Source organism: Protopterus annectens, chromosome 11.part0, assembly GCF_019279795.1.
Source record: "Protopterus annectens isolate FY-2018-M chromosome 11.part0, PAN1.0, whole genome shotgun sequence".
Lineage (NCBI taxonomy): Eukaryota > Metazoa > Chordata > Ceratodontiformes > Protopteridae > Protopterus > Protopterus annectens.
This window is the reverse complement of record NC_056745.1, coordinates 1424959818-1424982765: the sequence shown is the minus strand read 5'-3', so window position 1 is coordinate 1424982765 and position 22948 is coordinate 1424959818. Positions and strand designations below refer to the sequence as shown.

The 22948-nt window shown below is 44.5% G+C and overlaps 1 protein-coding gene across 4 annotated transcripts in view; it reads left to right on the top strand.

The window, feature by feature from the left end:
- Positions 1-22948, top strand: part of ASZ1 (ankyrin repeat, SAM and basic leucine zipper domain containing 1) — a 1559240-nt gene that overhangs the window by 394728 nt on the left and 1141564 nt on the right. For all 4 annotated transcript variants that reach the window (XM_044088717.1, XM_044088716.1, XM_044088719.1 and 1 more), the window contains one exon: positions 14657-14768. In XM_044088717.1, coding sequence (XP_043944652.1) covers positions 14657-14768 — 112 coding nt within the window. The remainder of the gene's footprint in view (positions 1-14656; positions 14769-22948) is intronic.

Below are 22948 nucleotides of genomic sequence, written 5' to 3'. Positions count from 1 at the left end.
TCTGCCTATGTAGATAATGGTTCCTCCAAGTGGCTTTTCTGTGGATTCCTGTACTTATACCTTCCCTAGGATGTAAATGGATCCTTACATCCAAAAAATCAATCACTTCACTAGAGCAAATAGCCTTAAAATCTAGGAAATTGCTACTTCTGTTGATATATTCAATTAAGCTGTTTAGCTCATCCTTTTTGTCTCTCCATAGGATAAAAATATTGTCGACAAAACGACCATAATACACTAGATATTTTTTCCATAGGCAGTTTTCTGTGAAGATTTCTTTATGCTCCCATTCGGCTAGTACCAGATTGGAGTAACTGTTAGCACATGGGGTGCCCATTGCCACACCCCATGTTTGTAGATAAAAGGCATCCCCATAGACAAAAATGTTATTCTCTGGAACTAGTTCAAGTAGGGAGCATACAGGTTCTGCTGTAACATCATTCCTCAACAAAAAAGATCTAATGGCATGTAGGCCATACTCATTAGGAATTAATGTGAATAGGCTGGTGATGTCCATAGTTACAAGTAGGAGATCATCAAATTTGGTGAGGTGATTAGTTTGTGTACAGAAATCCCTCAAGAAACTGCCTGTGTCTTTCAGTACAGTCCGTGCTAATGGTAGAGCCTTTTTCAATTCACTTTCCGCATAAACAGAAAGAGATTCCGTTATCCACTCTCTTCCAGAGACAATAGGTCATAAAGGTGGATCATAAAGGTTTTTATGGATTTTTGGCAGGCCAGTTATGCTGGGAAACATAGGGTTGGGAGTGTCAAAGAACTCCTATTGCTCCTGGGTAATGCGTCTTTCCATTAGTAAGTCATAAAGAAAGTTAAGAAAACAATCAATCCTAGTAGTGACATCTCTGTTATTCAGTTTTCTGTATGTAAGCTGATCTAACATATTTGACATTTTATTTCTGTACCATTCCGCATCCATCACGACTGTGCAGCCTCCTTTATCTGCTGGCTTGATAATCAAATTATCCATTTGTTGCAACTGTCTTAATGCTTCATTTTCTTTTGCTGTTATGTTATGGAAAGAGCCTTTTCCTCTGTTATGAGGACTCCTTATTTTAGATATCTCATCTTCACATAGTCTTAAAAATAGCTCCACTAGCGGAGGGTTAGGAGGGGTAAAGATACTTTGTTTCTGAAGTGGATGTAATTCATATGAATTACCCTGTCCAAAAATACATTTGAGTGATATATTTGTGCAAAAAAGCCTAATATCCTTCATAAATCCATTCAAATCTGATGGTAGAGCTGGTATGAAACTCAAGCCCCTGTTAAATAAAGTGATAGCTTCATAGCTTAACTCAGTCTGTGAGATATTATAACCACTAGATGGGATAGAGTCTCATTTAAATCATGAATTTCTTCCGTTTCCGTTCCTGGCTATGTTTTCCCTGGGTCCTGTAGTTCTGTTTCACAAAAACCGACAAGGGCAAATTTACAGGAGTATGTAAGACTGCCCTACCTTAGCACAGGATTGCATTTGCATTAATATGATAGGTTAAAAGAGAAAGCTTGTTCTTTCACCAGGAGATGATTGGTCTCTTTTTGTGTCTCTTGATTCGGTGGAAATCACGACTGAATTTATCATACTAAAGTTGATAATACCCATGATTGGTCAGATGCAAATAGTCTTTTGAAAATCTGAAATCTATTGGATGCACATTTTTTTAAAAGTAAAAACAACAGTCCTAGTTTTACGATCTGAAGAAGTCATTTTGCTGAAAGCGCTTATCGGACTTTGAAGGATTGAATTTTATTATTTTACTTGTTCTCTATCCTGGAATAAACATTGTTTTATTTTATTTATAATCTCCTGGAATTTTTGCTGTGGCGGATTACCAAATGTTTTATCCTTTTTTGGTTCTATTTCTCCATCGGTATCCTTAACAGTGTAAGAAAAGTTTTTTTTTTTTTTTTTTTTTAGTCGTATCATGTTAAGTCAACCCTTTACTCTACAACAACCTCTGGCAACAGTGACCACAAACGCATCCCAGATTGGGGGGGGGGGGCATTATCTGGGAAGAATGGTCCAAGGCACATGGCAGGAACATGAGGCCAATTTGCATATTAATGTTTTAAAGATGAGAGCAGTGCTCTTGGTGTTACAAGCACTTCAGGACTCTCTTCCACAAGGAACAATTGCAATTCAGTAGGACAATGTTAGTGGTTTGGTATATAAGCAAGGAGGAACCAAGTCTTACCCCCTTTGCCAAGAGGCTCTCAGAGTATGGCAATGGGCAATCTCTTCCCAGTGCTTTTTGATAGCAATGCACATCCCGGGGAAGTCCAGTGTGATAGCAGACTGAGCAGTGCAATTTTGATGCCTCACGAGTGGTCCCTAAAGAAAGAGATAGCAGAAAGGATATTCCGGAAATGGGGCCAGCCTTACTGCGACCTATTTGCCACACCCATGAATGTCAAATGCAGCAGCTATTTTGCCCTAATCCTCCCTCTGGGGGAGTCACCCAGCAATGCTCTTGTTAATGATTGGCCCTAGGGATTACTGTATGCATTTCCCCATTCCCCCTAACACCACAAGTCATTCAGAAACCCTACTCGCTGGGAAGCAGGATAATTCTCATCGCTCCATACTGGCCTAGTCAGATTTGACCCCCCCTCTGAACCTAGTTCCAGACTTTCTGACTCAGGAACCCTCCACCCCCTCCCTCCAAACCCTCAATTTGACAGCATGGCTGCTCCAGTTCCCAACTTAGTCAGGCTTCACAATTTTACGCCAGTAGTTACACATCCTAGTATCCTCGCACAAGGCTACAACTAGGAGACTATACTCTAGTAAATAGAAAAAGTTCTTAACCTGGGCACAGAGTAAAAACATCGATCCCTTTTCTGCTCCTGTCTCTTCTATTCTTGAGTTCTTGTTGAACTTTTTCAACAGGGTTCAGCGGCAGCTACTATCAAGATGCAATTGGCTGCAATCTCAAATTTTCATATAGGTGACGGAACTTTGAACTTGATGTCACACAGATTATGTAAAGCCTTTTTAAAAGGTACCGGCTTAAGACCCCCCCCCCCCCAATTAAAGAACCACTGTTGCCATGGGACTTGAATTTTGTTCTAACATATCTGACCTTGCCTCTTTTTGAACCCTCATCATAGTGTGACCTCAAATTTCTGTCTTGGAAGATAATTTTCTTAGTTGCTATTACCTCTGCAAGAAAAATTGCAAGCTTCATCAATCAAACCTCCTTATTTAATCTTCCATAATGGTAGGGTATCTCTCCAGACAAACCCATCATTTTTACCTAAGGTGTGTTCACAAAATAACTTAAACCAATCTATTGAGCTGCCAGTGTTTTTCCCTAGCCATGGCAACAAGGCAGAATACAAACTATACCAGTTAGATGTGCATAGACAACGTTGCTTCTATCTACATAGAACCAAAGATTTCAGAAAGTCTGAGCAATTGTTGGTTTCCTTTTCAGAAGTCAAAAAAGGTGTCCCAGTCTCTAAAGTCTCACTCTCAAATAGGCTCTCAAATTGTATTACCTTTATTTACAAGTCAAATAACAGACAGCTACCTTTCAAAGTCAGTGGTCACTCTACTAGGGCCATGGCAATGTCATTGCTTATCTAGCTAAGCTATCAGTGGACAGTAGTTGTGCTGCTGCTACGTGGGCAAGACCTCACACATTTATCTCTCATTACAAAGTGGATTTGGCCTCCAGGGACCGGGCCTCCTTTGGTTCCACTGTGCCGAAAAGTGTACCCCCATGTGCCACCCTGGGAATATGGAGCTAGGGACGCTGTCCCAACCAATAAGAATGAAGGCGAGATAGGACAACATAACATAAAGAAGTTATGTACTCACAATAACATTCCATGTTTGTTGTCCATCTCGCCATTCATTCTTACGATCCCTCCCACCTTCCCCCTGCCTAAGACTTCTAGAGAACCTGGAGGATTTCTTTCCTTTGTCAAGGAACTAATCTGGCTTTCTTCCCTTTTAAGTATCCTTTATTATAGGATTAGTGTACACACGTGGCTATGGTTAGCAGCAAACAAGATCTGGGGAATCACACACTGCATGATGGGATAGCTTTTCAGCCACGAGCCAAGTGAAAGACTCCAAGCTATAGTATGCGGTCGAGTCCTGAACCCAACCAGTAAGAATGAATGATGAGATTGACAATAAACATGGAACATTATGGTGAGTACATAACTTCTTTTTAACATCAGAAAACATTTTCAAAAATGAAAAAAATGCAGTACTTGTATAAACACTTTGTTTTCTTTTTTTCTGTGCAGCTGAAGCATGGTTGTTGTGTCTTTTGGCTTTTCCCGGTTAGGGGTCACCACAGCAGAACTCCTTTCCGCTAATGATTGGCAGTAGATTTTTACGTGCTGAGTTGCTGGCCCTGACGCACAACCTTCAACGAAGGTACACCCATTCACACATGACTCCACACAGAAGACGCTCTAGCTGAGAATCGAACAGGACAACGTCTTACTGTGAGGCGACAGCGCTACCGCAGCATCACCATCGTAGTACAGTGATAATAGTTAAATAACTAGTTTAACACAGCTAAGTTCAGAACCCCTTGAATTGCTTCTTATACTTCAGCAATTTAAGTGCTTAACCTTAATATAATGAAATTAATACTCTGACATTTTCTTGCTTTTGTTTTTTAAAAAGTTCACTTTATCTTCCGTTTTTCTGCTGAACGTCATCCTCTCCAAGCTCATGCATTTTGTTCAAATCCAAGTTTCTTCTTGCTCTTCTAGCCTTTTATATATTTTTCAATGAAATGGTGGAATTGATTTTAATGAAATAATCTCTCCCTGTCTTCATTTACTGGTGAATGGCTGAAATATTGAATCCCCTTTGGCCTGTTTTATGTTGACCAGGATTTTTATCTCCTCTCACTACCTTCTCTGCTTCCTTGTATGTTGTAGACCCATCAGAAAAAAACACTCTGAAAACTGCTTGGTTATGTAGTCCTATCTCACCTACATTCTTACCCGTGGGTTCGGAGCTGAATATCTGCTCCGACTCGGCCGATTTTACTAGCTCGAAGTCTTTCATTGGCTGGGCTAAGCAGGTATCCCATGGTGCACTGCTCCATATCCCCAGATCTCGTTTGCCGCTCGTGTAGCTCGGACGTGGTCTCGCTTGGCTGTGGCTAAGTACCCTCTTTTTCTTGTCTTAAGAAAAGTTTTGTTTCCTATCAAAAGCTATTTTCATAGCTAGTTGTCTAAGTTTGTCTGAGTTTGTATAGTTTGTACAAAACTGTGATTGTTGTGTGGTATTCCACTGACTTTTCCCTCGGGCTAGGCCCGTTTCAGTTAGAGGGCCCAGTCTTCCTTTTTTGCCTTCTGTGCGAGTACGGTCCAGACCGTTTAACTTAGAGGTTTGGGCTTCCCTTTCCTTCTGGTTTTTCAATCCTTGTTCAGGGTTTGTACTTCTTTTTAGGTGTGTGTTTGGTCACTGTTTTAGTGTTGTTACTTTAGAGCCGTTCCCGCCTTTATAGAGTGAACGCCTGTGCATTGTTTTAGACTCAGTTTTGTGTTGTGGGCATAGTAGTTAAGATGTCTAAGGATACCAAGGAGCACAAACCTTCGGGTTTTAAAAAGTGCTCTAAATGTGGGTACAAAATGTCCATTACCGATGGGCATTCCATTTGTGTCTACTGCTTAGGAGCCATCCATCTGCAGGAATCCTGCAGGTTTTGTCATGCGTTTAGCCCTAGAGTTCTCCAAGAGAGAAAGAATAAGCTAATCTTAAAGAGGCTATTAAAACCCTCCTTTGAAGAGGTTATGGATTCATCTTCCAGTGGCAAGTCAAAATCTGGCAAGTCTAAAAAGAGATCTCTGGCTCATACAGCTTCATCGGAGCCCCCGAAGAAAATCTCAAAAACTGCATCGACCTCCTTGGCTTCACTGTCCTCTGGGCCGCAGGAAGGATCGGTATTGACTGAACCGGCGTCTGCTCCAATTGTATTGGAACCTCCTAGGAGTCTATCACCCAGTCTCAGACCAGCTTCTCCTGAAAGGAGATCTCATTCTCCATCCCTGTCCTCCAAATCCTCCAGGACCCTTTCGGATGTGGATGTTGATAGGGTGGTTCAGAGGCTCCTCCAGTCACCGGTTTTCGCAAAATTGTTTTCGGCTCCGACCCAGTCGGCTCCGGAGCCCGTCCCGACCCCATCTTCGATCATTCCTCCTCAGAGCGCTTCTCTGTCTTCGGAGCCGGAGTGTTCCACGCCGTGTGATGTCTGCAGGCCATCTCCGATGCCCCATTCGGCTCCATCAGTACCCGCATCGGCTCCGGCCCCGTAGCCTCCGTCCTCTGGGTTCGGGACTCTGGATTCTTCGGTTGGGCCCGAGGGGGACATCTCGGGGCTTATTTGGGTTCTGAGCCTCCCACTCGGTGCATCGGCTCGGGGAACTCCGACCCCCGTCATGGCGTCGGACTCTGGTCACTCCTCTGATTTGGGGGGCCGGCCTTCGAGGCTATGCAGACCGCACTGGCCAGATCATCAGCTTCATCAAGCGGGTCAGTCACTCTGTCCCCCACCACTCCGGTGAAAGCTTCTGATCACCACCCATCCATGGACAGCAGAGCACCAGGGCCTAGGGATACCCCCACGAGTGGTCCCCGAATTTCTGAGGGTCCCTCAGAGTTCGTACCTGAGGAGCCCCCCAGAAAGAAAGCGTGCAAGAGGAAGCACATAGACTCCCAGGATGAGTCCCTCACCTCTGATACTGACCTCGAGGAATCTGAGGGGTCCCCCAAGTCATCCTCTGTTTCCTTCTCCGATATCCTGGAGATACTGAAACAAAGAGGTGGCTGGCCTTCCAAAGCCCCTTCCGAGGAGGAGTCAGTATTCCTTAAGGCATTTGATGTTCAGCCCTCCGCCTCCTGGGTGTCTCCACCCTTCGAACTCCTTGACCTGATTTGTCAAATAGTGTGGGGAACCCTGATTCTGTGGAGCCCGTGCCCAGGCGTCCCAACAAGTTTCTGTCCTCCCCCCCAGGGCAAAGAGTTTCTGTCTAAAGGAGTCCCTGTAGATGCCATGGTGGTGGCAGCAGCCAGTCAAAAGGAAGTAGCAGAGACTTCTGCATCCGTCCATCCTCCTAACAAGGAGTCTAGGACCATGGATCAGTACAGGAAGCATACCCTCTCGTCAGCGACCTTTATGGTCCCTAAATTACCAATCTCATTTCACTCTGCTCCAGAGAGATCTCCTCAAGGAGTTATGGGATACTCTTGTGGGTAACGTCCCTGAGGCGGTGGCTCAGTTAATGCCCAGGTCTCTACCCTCAACTCCATTGTTAACTCATCCATGCGGCTCATTTCGTATGCAGCCGAGGGAGTGAGTAGGGCAGCAAGCTCAGGGGTCGCCCTTAGAAGGCAAGCCTGGCTGCACCTGTATCACTTTGCGGAGGCCTTCTAGTCTTCCTTCACTGACGCCCCCTTTGATGGTTCCTCTTTGTTTGGGACCAAAATGAAAGGCACCCTCACCAGGTGCGAGCAAGAGGGAAAGACCCTGTCTGCTGTAGGGGTCTGTTTTTCCCTTCCTTCTAGGCCTTATCTCAAGGCCCAGCGGGGAAGGGGGGGGATGTGGTTCAAGAAATCACAGAGGTTGTTTCCTGCCGTACAAGGTGAACCCCCCTCCAATGGCAGGGGTGGGGGGGGTTATTCAAGGAGACGTCACCCCAGAGGCAGAGGGGGCCCCCGCAATTCGGGAGACCGCGATTCCTTTTGTGGCTCTCTATACTCTCGTTCCTGAGGGTGTGCCCGACTGTGCTTATCCGGAGCCAGTCGGGGGTCGAATTTCCTTATATCCGGAAACCTGGGAAAGCATTACCCAGGACCGATGGGTATTACAGATAATCTCCGGAGGTTATCTCATTCCATTCTCATCAGAACCCCCGCCAATCAGAAAAATCCCAGACGTACCACCCAGTCAAAGGGATCAAGCAGCCTCAGAGGTCTCTCAGCTGCTAGAAAATAGAGCCATCCAGCGTGTCCCCTCAGACAAAATCGGATTAGGGACTTACTCAAGATTCTTTTTGGTGCCGAAAAGAACAGGGGACCTGAGACCCATTCTAGATCTCAGCCAATTGAACAACTACGTACACAAGTCCAAGTTCCATATGGTCACACTACAATCGATTCTCCCATTGTTGGGAGAGAAGATATGGATGTGCTGCATCGACCTCAAGGATGCTTACTACCATGTGAAAATGGACAAGAGCATCCAGGAGTCACCTACGCTTCCAGCTGGGAGCCAGTCATTTCCACTTTCGAGCCCTGCCCTTTGGTCTCATCACAGCCCCCAGGGTGTTCACCAAGTGTATGGCGGTGGTGACGGCTCACTTGAGACGTCAGGGATTCCAGGTGTTTCCGTATCTGGACGACTGGCTCCTTACCGCTCCCACAAGGCATCAACTAGTTCAAACCAGGGACGCTACCATCTATCTATGTCACCAGTTGAGTATAACATTAAATTGGGAAAAATCTGCCTTGTTGCCCTCGCAGCATGTCACCTTTATAGGAGCAGAATTAGACACCATTCGAATGCGAGCATACTTGCCGCAGGAAGGGATCAGAGTATTACAACCACAGATACACATGCTGATGCCCCTGAGACAAGCAAAGGCAAGATGAGTTCTCCAGCTCCTAGGGACCATGGCGGCAACAATCATGTTAGTCCCTCTAGTGAGATTACACATGAGAATTCTCCAATGGCTCCTCTTTGTTCAGTGGTCTCTCCAAAGACTTCCACTGTCTCATCCCATCCTGCTCACGGACAGATGCAAGTAGGATCTCGGTTGGTGGCTGTGCACCAACAATTTGGATGGCGGAAAACCCTTTGTTCCACCCATCCCGGTTGCCACGTGACCACGGACACCTCCCAGATGGGGTGGGGGGCATTATCTTGGCAGGACAGTCCCTGGCACGTGGCAAGAACACGAGATACATCTGCATATAAACATCCTAGAGATGAAAGCAGTGCTATTTGCGATGCAGGCACTTCAGAGTGTTCTTCCTCTAGGGACAATTGCGATACACTCAGACAACATGTCAGTAGTGTAGTATCTAAACAAGCAAGGGGGGAACTATGTCTTACCCTCTGTGCAGAGAGGCCATGCGAGTGTGGCATTGGGCAGTAACTTCCCAGCGGTTTCTGGTGGCAACGCACATTCCGGGGGAGCATGTCAGTAGTGTAGTATCTGAACAAGCAAGGGGGGAACTATGTCTTACCCTCTGTGCAGAGAGGCCATGCGAGTGTGGCATTGGGCAGTAACTTCTCAGCGGTTTCTGGTGGCAACGCACATTCCGGGGGAGTCCAACGTGATTGCGGACAGGCTAAGCAGAACTATTCTGATGCCTTACGAGTGGTCCCTGAATCGCTTGGTTGCAGAGCGAATCTTCAGCAGATGGGGTCAGCCTTGCTGCAACCTTTTTGCCAGCCCCCTCAATGCGAAATGCAGCAACTATGTCACGCTGATTCCCCCACAGGGGGAGTCACCCAGGGACGCTCTGGTTCACGATTGGCCCTCCGGTTTGCTTTATGCTTTCCCTCCGTTTCCCCTGCTGTCAAAGGCGATTCAGAAAGTGCAATCCTTGGGAAGCAGAATCATTCTGATTGCTCCACACTGGCTTCGCCAAGTTTGGTCCCCTTTTCTCCAGCAATTCATTGTGGATACTCCTTGGACTCTGGACCCTCAACCAGATTTACTGACATTCATGTCTGGATAGTTCCGCTCCTCCCTGATGACCCTCCGGTTGACAGCCTGGCTACTCCACTTCCATCTTTAGTCAGACTTCATAATTTCTCACCGGAAGTGGTTCATATATTATCATCCTCTCAAACCATTTACTAGAAAGATTTATTCTAGCAAATGGAAAAGGTTTTCTATCTGGGCACATACTAGAGGCATTGATCCTTACACAGCTCCAATCGATTCAGTACTGGAGTTTTTGTCTATGCTTTTCCATCAGGGTTCTGCATCAGCCACCATCAAAGTTCAATTGGCAGCGATCTCTAATTTCCATGTAGCGCATGAGCCTAGTCTCATGGCGCATAGACTATGCAAGGCCTTCCTGAAGGGTACTCTGTTGCTCCATCCCCCCGTGTCCGAACCTATCATGCCCTGGGATCTCAATCTTGTTCTACAAGCCCTTGACCTGGAAAACAGCCTTCTTAACAGCAATCACTTCAGCAAGGCGAGTTTCAGAAATTCAAGCCCTCTCTATCAAACCTCCATATTTAATCTTCCATAAAGACAGGGTCTCTCTCAGACCAAACCCTTCGTTCCTTCCTAAAGTAGCTTCCGTGTCTAACCTAAATCAATCCATTGAGCTGCCTGTCTTCTTTCCCCACTTTTCTAACAAGGCAGAATTTAGATTCCACCAATTGGATGTACATAGACAATTACGCTTCTATCTACACCGAACAAAGGATATCCGGAAGTCTGAACAACTTTTGGTTTCCTTTTCAGAAAACCGAATGGGTTCCCCGGTCTCCAGGGTCACACTGTCTAGATGGATATCTAGTTGTATCTCTTTCATCTATCAAGCAGGAGGTGAAGATCTGCCATTTCCGGTCAAGGCTCACTCTACTCGGGCTGTTTTCACTTCCACAGCCTATCAAGCCAGATTGTCAATGGATGATATATGTGCTGTAGCTACTTGGGCTTCTCCTCACACATTTGTTTCTCATTACAAATTGGAAGTGGTTTCCAGGGGCAGGTCTTCCTTTGGCTCCACAGTTCTCAGGAGTATTTTCCTATGAGCCACCTAGGATGTATGTGCTAGGGACGCTGTCCCATGGGTAAGAATGTAGGCGAGATAGGACTACATAACATCAAGAAGTTATGTACTCACCATAACGTTCGATGTATGTAGTTCATCTCACCTCACTATCTTACTTACCCTCCCACCTTCCCCCATCCTGGAGGATTTAGAGGTTAGTTTGTTATATGCCGAGTTCCCTTGCTTAGCTTATTCTTTACCTGGATGTGATGTGTGCATGGAGTACAAATGAGTTTTGCTGCAAACTAGATCTGGGGATATGGAGCAGTGCACCATGGGATACCTGCTTAGCCCAGTCAATGAAAGACTTCGAGCTAGTAAAATCGGCCGAATCGGAGCCGATATTCGGCTCTGAACCCACGGGTAAGAATGTGAGGCGAGGTGAACTACATACATTGAACGTTATGGTGAGTACATAACTTCTTGATATAAATGTTTGAATCTCCGTTTAGCCTCAGTGTCCTCTAATTATTGGGATGAATTTATTTATTTTTTGTATGGTGTATAGTAAATCATTTTCTGTGAAAATTCTGTCATCTCTGACTTTCTCACACTTTGTTTTCCCTTCTGCCTCATTAATATTCAAGAGTGTATCTTTCTGCTCACAACTATGCAGCATCACCAGAATAGTTCTCTGCGGTTTACTAATATCAAGGAAAAAAGATTTGGGCCATATACACAATGGGCTCTCTCAAGTAATAGTTCTTACTGTGGAATTCCAGTGCATTTCTTTATGGGCCGATGCAGACAAATAACGTGTCAGAACCATAGAGTAAAATTGAATGCCAAGAAATGCATAATTTGTGAAATTGTCCAAACCTGGTAAATATCATATTGACAACGTATCCCTGAAAGTCGATCCAGTTATTAAGGACTTGGGGACAGATGTGAAGATAGTGAAGGCTGCCAGCCTAGCCAGATAGAATTTTGTAGATAATTCTGTCATTTGTAAATATTAATATAAGCCACAGACTTGTTCTATTAAATGGGAAAAAATTGTTAAATATGGAACTGCAAAAAAAATGCAACAGTGCAGTCTGCTGTAACAAAGCTGATAAGTCAATTCTTTGATGTCAAAACTCTGAGCTGAGATGTCTAGATAAAGGCATTCTGCCTATTGTTTTGAGGCCAGAGTTAATGGCTAGAATTTGCATGTATAAAAAGGGCTATTAACCTCTGAGAGTCTGTTAGCCTGGGAACCAGAAAGAAATGATGTAGTCTGAAATGAATCAGTGGTACTATGTTATCAATTTAAGGACAGAAAGAATGAGAGCATTTTAGCATTTGTCTTCAGAACATCCAACTCACCACTCTGCGTGTGTCTGTATGCAAGTAGGATTTTAGAATTGTGTTTTCTCTTAGATATAGCTAGGAAATAGGAAAATTAGACTAGTTTGTTTTTCTGTAATGTCAGAACTTTTCTACTGTATTATTTTAAGTATTTCTCTGTGATTTCTGAGCTCTTGACTGGCACTGTGTAGTAAGAAGTATTGTCTTGTGTTTTTATTATTTATTATTAAATATTTTTAAACCTTTCAACTGTGGCTGTTTTGTGTAGAGATAATTTAAGCTCTAAGAGTACTTTGCATGTATATAGTGATACTTACCAAGTCACTCCAAATAAGTCTTGACTGTTTGGTTGCACTTACCATTTGGATAATAATATTGCACAGTATAATTGGACACCCTTTCATAAGGGCCTTTGAGTAGCTTACAAATATTAGCTGGGTGGTGGTGGCAGTGATTTCTATTGTATAGTCTGGGTAAAAGGGGCACAGCTGGAGAACCTGTGCCAGCCTTCCCCAGGAGTGTCTGTGTGGTTGTATAAACTCTTACCTCAAAGTGTGTATGTGTGTCAGCTTCTTGAGCAGGGACACTAAGCACTGGTTGGACAGAGAAAGTGCTGGAGGTTTTAGCTTGCCCACTAGGCTGAGATCTGTACCCTATAGCTGTGCCAGTGGGGAGTCTTATTGGGGACCTGGAGAGAAAGGGAGAAACCAGCCCCAGACTGACTGTGATCTCTGTGTGCTCTTAAGGGAAATTGCACTTTACTGTGTGTGCATTTATTATCCTTTCCCTGTATGGACGCCCCTCACTGGTGTTAGTGGTGAGGATTGAGGCACCTTGATTGCTGGGCCAGTGCATTGGCGTCACAGATGTAGATAGGAATACACCTGTTGACACCATGTGTCTACCATAGTGAGGAAATCATTCTGTGTTGTGCAACTTGAATCAAAGGTATGGCATCAGGGACCAAGGAGGTCATTGTTCCGCTTTATTTGGAATTCAGCAGTTCTGTAATTAAGTACAACTGGAGCATTCACAGAGGTTCCTCACTAAGAATACCATGTGTAAATAACATGTGTGCAGACCACAACAAAGCCCTAGTCCTGTATTCAGTCTGCTACAGACTGAGGGAAGATCTCTGCCTGGCCTACAAGATCTTGTTTGACTCCACCCCGATGGGCCTTCTGCATATCCACAAAACACAGCACCAAAATTACCCATTTTAAAGACTTAAACCTTACCTGTGATGTAAATAGGACCTGCTGGAGAAGACTACCCTTCTCTTGAAGAGACTTCCCATCCATGTGAGGCAGGGTTCCTCCCTAACACAATTCAGTTGTAAGTTGGACAGTTGGATGGGGAACAAGATCATTCTTGGTTTGGCACCTACATCTCTAATGGAGGTAGGCAGCTAGCAAATTGTTCATCTCCCAGGCCCCTGCTTATAAATGTTTCATCTGCCAAGCCTCTTTCTGCACTTATCAAGGGTACCAGAACTGGTCAGAGATTTGGGATGCATAACTAGGCTTGAAAAGGCTGTAGGGGTTGTTGGGCTCATAGGTGTTGAATAGGCTGTTTGCATACCATCTGTACCCTTCAGTTTTTCTGGGATGGGTAAGAACCTCAAATCCCGCCTCTGTTTTTCTAAAGCTCTATTTCTTGAAACACTTCCTCCTACAAAGTCCTATTTCCTGCCATTCTTTTCTGTATACTAATCTCCGAGTTCTACAAATTAATCATTTCAAAAGATAAGGTTATTTAAGGGGCAGCACATAATTTCACCTGAGGTTATTCTGAAGATAATATTGCTCTGTTGCTAATTTCCATTTCTCTCCCTAGTATAGAATCCAGCTGCATATATATTTTTCCATCCTTTTATCATTTGTCGTTATATATTTGAAGTTTCACTTAATCTGAAGACTTCTGAATGTTTCATTTAGTTTTTTTTGGTTGTTGAAAGCCATCTCCTTCACCCAAGTTATAAATTGTACTGCTTCTGGCTAATCAACTATGACATTCTCAACCCCAGCTTCTCCTTCTGTTTTCACCCACTTTCCCTTAGGTTTTCTAGGTTTATTATTGATATCAAGGCATTGTACTTGCTGGCCAGTAATCAGATTAATCCAAAATCAAGTGATAAAGATTATGAAAGCTCTAAACAAACTTCCAAATTATTGGGTGAGCAAGTAGGACTGATGTATCGAATGGTGCTGGTTTTCTAGAAATTTGGGTAGGGGAATAGGAGATATCAGCTAGGCAATTATAAATGTGAGTAATGTGGACCCTGTGGTAATTGGAATTTTCCTTGCCAAATACTTCTGTTAACTTTCACCTAGTCCCTTGTTTGCTTCTGTGGTACTTGAAATCTGAGAGCACCAGTATATTGCAAGGCTGGCTTTGGTGTTAAATCCATACAAATTTGACCTTTGACCTAGGTAGTTTATTACTAAAACGCTGCCCACATGACATAATTGCTTGTATGAATGAAATACCAAGTCATTGCTATTGAACAGAAGATTTAAGAGCAACAGTGCTGATGTTGACAGTAATGTTTTGTATTCAAACATGCAGATAAGTATTCTGTACTGATGGCTGCCTGCAATGCTCGGTCTGTGGAGGAAAAAATAGTAAAATGTGTGGAACTACTGCTATCCAGAAATGTCAACCCAAATGTTTCCAACAGGTATTTTTTTTTTGTTCAGAAATGCACTTACATGAGAAGAATGTATAGAACAATGTGCTGAGTGTTGTGAAGCATGATGCTCCTTGGGTAGATGATTATGTGCACGCTGACAGGTTTATGATTGTTAATCAAACATGAATACAGCTTTTGTAAAATTTATCCTTGTTTAAAACACAGATCATATGTGCAAGTTTTTGTTTTTTGACATTGTTTGGTGAAAGCTGTACAGTGCTACCCCGGAGAGGCAGTTGTCTTTTTATGTAACAGGTCAAGGCAATTTTATTGCTGTTTATTTTGCTTCTGTTTACCAGGTTACAGGTCTTCCAGGGGGCAGACTTCCACACCTCAAAAGGCTAAGCACTGGCAGGTTTCATCTTCAAAATCAGAGATTTCTAAGCAGACTTCCCAAAGCAAGCATTCTGAATGACTCCGGCATTCCCCTGCTTGCCTCTGTGGGCCCAGGGTTTCCTTTGGGGGGAAGGTTAGCCATTTTTGCAGATGTCTGGCACACTATCACGGACGACAAATGGGTGCTCAAAATAGTATCCCAAGGCTACAGATTGTCCTTTCACACCTTCCTGGTCCTCCAAGGATACCCAGATATTACCCCACTTCAAAGGGCAGAAGCAGAAAAACAAGTTTCTTCCTTGCTACACCTGGGAGCAATAGAGCCCCAGTTCCTGCACTACAGATAGGCCAGGGTTTTTACTCAAGACTTTTCTTGATTCCCAAAAAAGGGAGCAGCTGGGCCCTATTCTGAATTTGTCCATTCTAAACATTTTTCTGGTGATACCCAAGTTCAAAATGCTCACTCTTTAGCAATTGCTGCCAATGCTGGCCAAGGGTTCCTGGCTGATCACTTTGGATCTAAAAGAAGCTTACCTGCACATCCCAATAAGGGAAAGCTGCAGGCAGTTCCTTCACTTCAGGGCGGGAAGCAGGCACTTCCAATTCTCTGCACTGCCCTTTGGCTTATCTACTGCTCCCAGAGTTTTTACAAAATGCCTGGCTCCAGTCATTGCCTTTTGCAGGCAAAGAAACATTCAAATTTACCCTTACTTGGACAATTGTCTTATTCAGGCAAACTCTCCAGCGCAACATTTAAAGGATTTGGACTTTGTAAAGAATCTTATCACCTCTTTAAGGCTACACAATCAATGAAAATAAGTCAAAATTGGTACCCACCAGGAAGATTGTATTCCTGGGAGCGAGTCTGAACACAGCCGCCCAGATGATATCCCTCCCTCAAGAGAAACAAATGGATCTTTCGAATTACTTCAAGAATTTGGCAAGCATGACCGAGCTCTCTGCAACGCAATTCCTGCAAGCTCTGGGATTCATGGCTTCATGTATTCTGATGATTCCATATGCCAGACTGCATATGAGGAAAATACAATCTTACCTCAAAAGCCTTTGGTGTCAACACACTCAGGATTTAGCCTTGATTCTTCCTCTGATTCCCTGCCTATAGATGGAGTTCCTTTGGTGGGCGACGGCCTGTACACAGAACAAAGGCCTGCCTTTCTGTCCACGTCTTGCCAGCCAGCCTCTCACCACAGATACCTCTGACTACGCTTGGGGACCACATCTAGAGGGCAGATGCATTCAGGGGAGTTGGAGCTATCAACAAGTTCATTTGCACATAAATCCGAAGGAATTGATGGCAGTCCAGCAGGCCTTGGTGGCTTTCAAGCATCTTCTCTCTCCTGGTACCCTAGTCAGGACAGACAACCCTACAATCATGTGGTACATCAACAAGCAGGGAGGGACTCACTCTTACCCCACTGTGCAGACAAAGCATGATACTATGGCCCATAGCAGCTTCCATGGGCATTCATCTGATAGCTCAGTTTCTTCCAGGAAGGCGCAACACCTTGGCAGACCGGTTGAGCAGGCAGGTCCTGGATCCTCTCGAGTGGCAACTAAACAAGACCATCTTCTATCACATCATTCAGCCTTGGGGCACTCCCCAGGTGGATCTGTTTTCATCTCCGTCCCAACCACCTTCCTCCAACCTTTTGCACCAGGGATCATCACGACAAAGCTTGGAAAGTGGATGCTCTGTTCTTCCCTTGGACACAGCTATCGATCTATGCATTCCCTCCTCTGCCTCTTCTTCCCAGAGTGCTGTTAAAGATAAGGGACAAAAAACCAAGGGCCATCATCATAGCTCCAGACTGGCCCAGGCAGCATTGGTATCCACTTCTTCACAGTCTCTCCCAGTGTCAGCCTTGGCATCTTCCCCTGATACCAGATCTCTTGGTTCAGGAGGGGGGGAAAATTCTGCTTCCTCACCTTCAGACTCTGCATTTGGCAGCCTGGCTTATAATTGAAATCTTTCCCAGTAGGTAGTTGAGGTCCTTCGTGAGGCCAGGAGGCCTAGCACTAGGAAATCTTATGCAGATAAGTGGAAAAGATTCTCCATTTGGATGCAGACTAGAGGGGAAGACCCTTCTCAACCTACTCTTCCTCTTTTCTTGACTATCTGGCAGGCTTGCTTAATGGTGGACTTTCCTTCTCTTCTATCAAGATTCATGCTTCAGCTATTTCTGCTCATTGTTCCTTTGAGCAACTCATTTTCTCTCATCCCTTGATGAAACCGTTCCTCAGGGGAGCTAGCAATTTAAAGCCTCCCAGAAGGGCACCTACTCCTGCTTGGGATCTTAATTTTGTACTTGAGAAACTTACTCTGCCTCCCTTTGAACCTGCTGCCTCAGCAGATTTGAAGTTTCTCTCCTGGAAAACTGCCGTTCTCTTGGCCATTACTTCAGCTAGAAGAGTGTCTGAGCTGCAGGCCTTAATGGCAGTAGAGCCTTTTATCACCTATGTGGATCGGGTTTATTTTCAAACTAGTCCCTCCTTTTATGCCTAAGGTGGTTTCTAGCCTGACTCTTTAACCAGTCTATCCACCTGCCTACCTTCTTTCCTAATCTTCAGAATAGAGGAGAAAGGTTACTGCATTCCCTGGATGTGCATAGGCAACTTATATTTTACCTGGACAGAACTAAACCTTTTTGAAAGTCAGATCAGTTGTTGGTCAGTTTTGCTCCTGGAGTTCAGGCAAAGCTATTTCTAAACAGACTATTTCTAAGTGGATCGCTCATTGTATGCACTTTTGTTACTTACAGCATGGCAAGGTTCCTCCTCAGAGTATTAGGACCTATTCTACTAGGGCAGCCTCTACCTCAGCAGCTTTTTTAAAAGGTGTACCTACTAAGGACATCCTGGAAGCAGCTACCTAGACTTCTGTTCACACTTTCACTAAACATTTCAATTTACCCCTGTTTTCCAAGTCTAGGGCTGGTTTTGCCACTGCAGTGTTGCAGGGCATCCTTACCAACCCTTAATCAGTGGGTGTTCCTCCTCCCTTTTGTTTTTTTTTTTTCCTGGGCTTTGGGAATCAATCCATTTGTAAGGACTGCAACAGTGAAACACGATGAACATAGTACAGTTGTATACACTTCCCATAAATGTAGATGTTCGAGTGTATTCACTGTTGCAGTCCTAGTTACCCTCTCTCCAGCCCCCTGACTTCTCTTGACATTTACCTATCCTATTTGTTTGGTATATATTATATCATGTGTATTTGCTTTTTGATGGGGGGTATACTATACCATATAAAAGCTTCCTATTGTGGGGGCACCTGACATCTGGGACAAGAAAGACTGATGTAATGGCATTGGCTGCATGTTTTATACCCTGACGATCTGACGTCATGAAAGAAGCGACAGCATCCGATGCAGAAATTCCAAGACTCTGGTATTCAGGCCTGCTGAGGGCTACCTGCAGGCAGATAACCCAAATGTGATGACTGCAGCAGTGAATACACTTGAACATCTACATTTATGGTAAGTGTACACAACTGTACTTTTTAGATTGTTCAGAAGGTGATCAGGGATGTTGACAGGACACATGGAGGGCAGTGTTTTTGGCTTTAGAGAGTGCTGCCAGCACCTGGTCCCTACTGATTGGAGGGGATTTCACCTGGTGGAGCTGGGGGGAGAGTAATGGGTGAAGTTTGAGCTGAATTTATTAGCCAGTAAATTTGATCTGTCGCCCTGATTTGGATTTGTCTGCTACTTCTTGCATGCCTTTAAAGCCACTATTTCTTTCCAGAGTTGAGGTCAAACAGTTCTTAAAAGGTATCATTTATTTAACCCCCCATGGGCTATCCCACATCCCTGGCATCAGAACTTTGTTTTGGAAAAATTTACCTTCCCACCTTTTGATCCAGCAGCCTCCACCTCATTAATGTTCTTTACCAGGAAAATGGTTCTGCTGGTCACACTTAACCCTGCTAGAAGAGTTTGTGAGCTACAAGACTTGATGGCCATCCCTCCTCCCTTCATTATCTTCCATAAGGATAGGGTCTACTTAAGGTCTTACACTTCTTTTATGCCAAAACTGCTAAATCAGCTGTCTCTGAACTAGTCTATGAATTTGCCTACTGTCTTTCCTAATCCACAGAGCAGGGGTGAGAGACTCCTTATTCCCTGAATTTGACAGACATCTAAATTCAACCTAGACAAGGCAAAATCTTTCCGGAAAAACAACCAGCTCTTTGTCTCCTTCCAGGATGGTAAATTGAATAACTTTCTTACCAAACAGTGCATCTCCAACTGGATCTCTAAATCCATGAACTTCTGTTATGCCTTCCACACAAGTCTTTCACATGTGAAAGCACATTCCATCAGCACAGTCTGCTCATCTGTTGCCTTCTTTAAAGGCATTGACTCCACTTCTGTTTTGGAGGCGGCCATTTGGTTTTTCAGTTCACACCTTTACTAGACACTGCAGCGTGAATACATTAAAATGGTTAAGGACCTCTTTTTGCCAGATCTGCCTTGATAGGATTGGTAGACGCCTCTTCTGTCTCCAACCCATGCACCCTTGGAAATCATTAGCTTTGGGAATCGCCTGTCCATGTTGGAATACAGCAGCAATGATCCAGATCACGTATAGAGTGTCAGGAAGGTTTTTGCTTTTGTATGCCTATTGGACATCGGGTTACCTTGGGCAGGATTACTCATCCGCATGCAACAGTAATCAGTAAGGTATAATCTGTTATGGTAAGTTCTTGTACAGCTGTACTTTTTCAGTTAGGTTTTATATCCAGAGTTCAGAAATTGCAGATGTTATTCATCTCACATTGCTGCAGTCATAACTTGTGGGTAGTCTGCTGTCCTCGGTCGGCCCGAATTCCAAAGTGTTAGGCTGGCGTCGGTCATGGTCGCTCAGATCTGACGTCAGTACGCCGTGGTATTAAAGCGCATGACCGACGTCATATCCTCAGTCTTTCTTGCCGCATGGTCCGAAGCAGAAGCAGCGTTTGCAAGTGCCGTTCGGCGTTCTGAAATTTTCGTATTCTGAGTTTCAGACCGAAAACCAAGTTGGGCTAAGTACCCCGTTGGGGAATATTTTTGTCTTTTCTTGCCTCAGTTAAATCCGGATGTCAGAAAAAGTGAATAATTGTATTTCTTGTGGGAAACAGATACCTCATAGGGATTACCACTCTCTCTGTATTCCTTGTTTGGGGCCTGAGCACGACGTAGTCGGGTGTCGCTTTGTGCTAGATTTAATAAGCGCACCATTAAACGTAGGTTAGATTGCGCTAGGCTTGTCTTCGGTAAGCGGTGTAATTACAATATGCCGTCGGATCCTCCGACGCCCGCTACCGCTAAGAAGCGCAAGGAAAAATCGTTAAAGTCCAAGCAGGATGAGTCGTCCGTTCCGGACGCCGGTTCTTTAGAAACTACGGTGGAATCTGTGGATCCAGCCGAGGTTTCAGCTGAGTCTCAGGGGGAGCCGTTAATTTTGCAAGATGTGGCCTCTCAGGAGTCGGGTCAGGCTGAGGGGGCCTCTCAGGTTGCTGTACTACCTTCCTTGCATAAGGTGGTTAGGCCTTCCCCTTCTGTCTCTAAGGTACCTTCCAAGGTCAGGCCTGGTTTGTCTTCCTCTGGTGTCAGTCCTAGTTCTGCAGGTTCTGTACCTAAAAAACACATGCTAAAAATGGCAGAAGATTTGATTTCCTTAATCAGAGGTTCTATGCCCCCTCCAGATAAGAGGCCTAGGGTGAAGCCAGAGGTGGAAGGTTTGGAACATTCTTCAGATTACTCAGAGTCTTCGGCTGAAGACATTCAGGATTTTCCTCCTTATTCTGATTCAGACGCAGAGGATTCTAGTCCTTCTGCTTCTCCTCCAGAGGATTTTTCTTTTTCAGAAACCCTGCATTCTATGAGGGAGCATTTTAAATGGGAAGTTCAGGATTTCTCAGATTCCCGAAAGAGGCTTAGGGAATTTTTGTTTTTACCACAACATAGGCCCTTGGCTATACCTCCTGTTTTGGATGTTGTTCAGGATGTTTTCTCTGAGGCTTCCCTTAATCCAGACTCTTTGCCTCCTGCACCGGTTAAACCAGATAGGTATTACAGAGTGCCAGAGGCTCATAAATATCTGTATAAGAGCCCAAGGGCTGACCCAGAAACTATTAGCCAGGGACCTAAGGGTGTCAGGGCTTCTGTTGTAAAGAATCCAGTTCCTATGGATAAAGATTCTAGAGCTTTGGATAGGTGGGGTAAAAAAGTGTATACCTCTTCCACTCTAGCAATGAGGGCTTTGAATTGCCAGTTTCATATGCTGAAGTACCAGAATTTTCTCCTTACTCAGTCAAAGTCTAAGGTAGATGCTTTGGCAGAGGGCATAGAGTGTAAGGAATTACAGGATTTGGTTCATGCCTCTGATCAGGTGGGTAAGCATTCTTTGCAGTGTGGTTTCGATGCTTTGCAGGCTTCTTCCAGGGCGGCTGCCACTGGATCAGTTATTTGTAGGCACGTCTGGCTTAAGGATCAGAACTTGTCAGAGCATGTTAAAGCTCGGATTTTAGATGCTCCTCTTCAGTCTGAAGTTTTGTTTGGTTCTCCTGTGGAGTCAGTCTTGAAGAAAATGAAAGACAAAGCTAAGTCTATGCAGACTGTTAAGGATTTTTTGCAGGGGCAGCCCCCTAAGTTTAGCAGAAATTGGCCTACTAAGGGATGGGCTTACCCTTCTGATTTACAGTCTAGGGGCAGATCTAGACGTGGTAGGGGCAGAGCTCAGGGTTCTTTCAGGCCTAGAACGTGGAGTTCCCCTGCACAATCTACAGGTGAGGGCAGGGGCCAGTCCTTTCGTAAACAGACCCAATGACCTGCATCTTCAGCTGCCAGATCCTTCCTGTCTGGCAGCTCCTCTGGGAGGAAAGTTGGCACTTTTCAGGCAAAATTGGCTTTTAGTCACCCAGGACAAATGGGTGTTGGACATTATAGACCGAGGCTACAAGTTTTATTTCCACACATTGCCTCCTTTCAAAGGCATGCCAGACGTTCCTCCTCAGCAAAGGGTGGAAGCTCACAAACAGATTTCTTTACTTCTTCAAATGGGGGCTATACAGCAGGTCCCTCTGTCAGAAGTGGGCCTAAAATTTTATTCTCGCCTGTTTCTTGTACCAAAGAAAGGAAACACTTGGAGGCCAATTTTGGATTTATCTATCCTCAACACATACCTGGACATTCCAAAATTCAAAATGTTGACTTTGCAACAACTTCTGCCTCTGTTGGGCAAAGATCACTGGATGGTAACTCTGGATCTCAAAGAGGCTTATCTTCATATTCCTATCAGGCCCAGTTGCAGGAGATTCCTGCGTTTTCGGGCTGGGACTTTACTTTATCAGTTCTCTGCATTGCCCTTTGGCTTATCTACTGCCCAGGGTGTTCACAAAGGTTCTGGCTCGGTGATAGCCTTCTTAAGGTTAAGAGGAATACAAATTTATCCTTATTTGGACGATTGCCTGATTCTTGCTCAAGACAAAGACAAGCTACTTCACCATCTACAGTATGTTATGGCAGTGTTAAGGTGCCTAGGGTATTCTGTGAACGAAACAAAGTCCAGTCTAGTACCCTCTCAGGAAATGTGCTTTCTGGGTGTGAGACTGAATACAGCCTCTCAGATGGCTTTTTGACCCCGGACAAGCAAAGAAATCTTACACTTTACTTCCAACAATTGTCTCTACGGTCCAGGCTGACTGCAAGGACAGTCCTTCAAGCCTTGGGGTTCATGGCATCTTGTATTCTGGTGCTTCCCAATGCCAAACTGCATATGAGGAAGCTACAATGGTATCTCAACAGTGTATGGACTCAACACTGCCA